Below are 2,238 nucleotides of genomic sequence, written 5' to 3' on the forward strand. Positions count from 1 at the left end.
AAAAATTTGCTTAGTACCCACCACATGATCATCTTATATACAATACTAAACCCATGTTATACAGAATCACAAGCCAACCCTCACCCACTCACTGCCCGGTTGTCTAACCATCTTCCTTAGATTCAGTACAATTTCCCTTGTCTTCATCTCCCAAAAGGCTCATAGACTAGACAGGAATCTCTAGCAAGTAGACAGCACAGATAGATCTCTTAGTGCTGTCCATTTGACCAAGAAACTCATCCATCTTTCTCACTCTTGGGCTTGCACACACACACACAAACATATACACTACACTATATATGAAGGAAGTTCCAAGTATTAAACATAGACATGCAGGTAAACTTTTTGTACTTCTTGACCACATAGTCAAATGTGTAGCATCCACACCAAAGCTAATGTCCCTCTTGGTGAATTGTAGCAGATTCTCCATCTGAACCCTGGGGGTGAATACTTCTAGTCCTTCCAACAAAAAAAGATACTATTAGTGGTAAGCCAAAGGTTCAGCTGCTTTTTTGGAAATTAATATTAATGTACATTTTAAGGGACTAATTTTACTCTCTTTTTCTTCAGATCAAAAGGCTGAATCAAAAGAAATAATTTTGTTTAAGCATTGTGGGGTTGGTCGAAGATTGAAGAAAATTCAAGGTAGCTAATTGATACAAGATATGTAAATTTCAAGCCATTTACAATTTTATGCAGGAGAAATATTGCAAAGTCTTGCTTCTATAGTACCCTCAATTTTAAAAGACTTGGAAGTTGTAATAGAAGACATCGTTGGATCCAATCAATGAAAATGAAGAAAGAAGATATTACTCGAGGACTTGGAATCAGTCACAAGGTGGATTCTGCTACTCACGCAGGAAATAAAGTTTTACCAATTACTGAGGCCACATTGTCAACCTCGACTAACACAAATGACCAAAGTCAAAGTGGCTCGTCGGATCACAAAGATAGGCTTAAAGGGGATAAAAGCAAAACTATGTCAAGAATGAAGGAGCTATTGAGATGGGCTGCGGCTGCAAAATCAGAGAAGGGAGGAAAGTTTATTGGTCGAAAGGTACATTATTTAACCATATGATTCAAAATTTTCTTAAAGTTTCTTTCATCATTAGGCATTGATATGCATGTTGCATGTTTAATATATATATTATTCTTCCTGAAATCTGCACACTAGTATATGTAATCACCACATCCAATAGCTATAAATATCAAACTTTCCATAATATTTATCTGTGACATAGATGGAAATTTAGTAACAACTTAATTTTACATTCATTTACACTAACTTTAGGTAGATTCATAACCTAAGATAGCTTTAATTGAAAACTTAATTAATTGGTGCATATGTGTCAAATATATGTCATTTCCTAATGCACATCTTTGCACTGAAATAGCATAGGTTTTTGTTTTTGAAAAATAGACTAAAAGAAAAAGATTATATATCTTCAGGTTCTACAATTCCGGAATCGTGGAAGCTTAAAAGCAGTACCAGATGATGATCAACTGAGCAACGATTCTCCTAAGATCAGTTTCAGGTGGGATGTGGAAAGTTGTTGCACCACTTCCTCTGCATACTCAGCAATGTCTATGCCTGCCTCATATAAAATTAATGACCAAACGATCAACATTACATCATCAATTTCAACTCCTATTCAAGACAAGGATCACAACACTCCTAGGAAAGGAAATTGGATAACCACAGACTCTGAATGTAAGACCCATTTCCCTTTATTCGATTGTGTTTTATTTTTCAAGAAAAAAAAGAAAAAGAAAATGCTACGTTTCCCTGTTAAACTAACCTTTTTAAAAAATTTTTTTTTTAAATTTTTAATTTTACAGTTGTGGTGCTAGAGCTATGAAGAGGAGTTGAAAGATGATCTTCCATGGTTAAAACTAAAATCAACTACTTAGACTATGTTTTACAAGTATTGGTAGCTGGTTCTGCTTCATTCTAGCTTCTCTGAAATATCAGAGCAATTTAATGTAATATCAGTGTAAGGATCTGAAATTAATATACCAGCACCATATTGAAGATGGCCTAGGCCTAGCTACTTTGTGACTTAACTACTGTGCATGACGAGAGAATGTCGTGAAATCTGTATTGTATCTCTCAACAATGATAGATGGATAATTTTTTGACTTGACCTCATCCAAGATTTTTTTGGTTTAATATAGGTAATTAAAGTGTTTAATTTGTTGCTTTTTGAAATTATATAATTTATGTTGTAGCATTTTAAT

General features: G+C 34.2%; 1 protein-coding gene across 1 annotated transcript; it reads left to right on the forward strand.

Annotated features, from left to right (window-relative positions):
- Positions 1-793: 793 nt before the first annotated feature.
- On the forward strand, positions 794-1,859 carry LOC115961831. Its single transcript, XM_031080744.1, has 3 exons — positions 794-1,057; positions 1,450-1,711; positions 1,840-1,859. The coding sequence occupies exons 1-3, from the start codon at positions 794-796 to the stop codon at positions 1,857-1,859; spliced, it is 546 nt and encodes a 181-aa protein (XP_030936604.1).
- The last annotated feature ends 379 nt before the right edge of the window (positions 1,860-2,238 follow it).

Source organism: Quercus lobata, chromosome 9 (assembly GCF_001633185.2).
Source record: "Quercus lobata isolate SW786 chromosome 9, ValleyOak3.0 Primary Assembly, whole genome shotgun sequence".
Classification (NCBI taxonomy): Eukaryota; Viridiplantae; Streptophyta; class Magnoliopsida; order Fagales; family Fagaceae; genus Quercus; species Quercus lobata.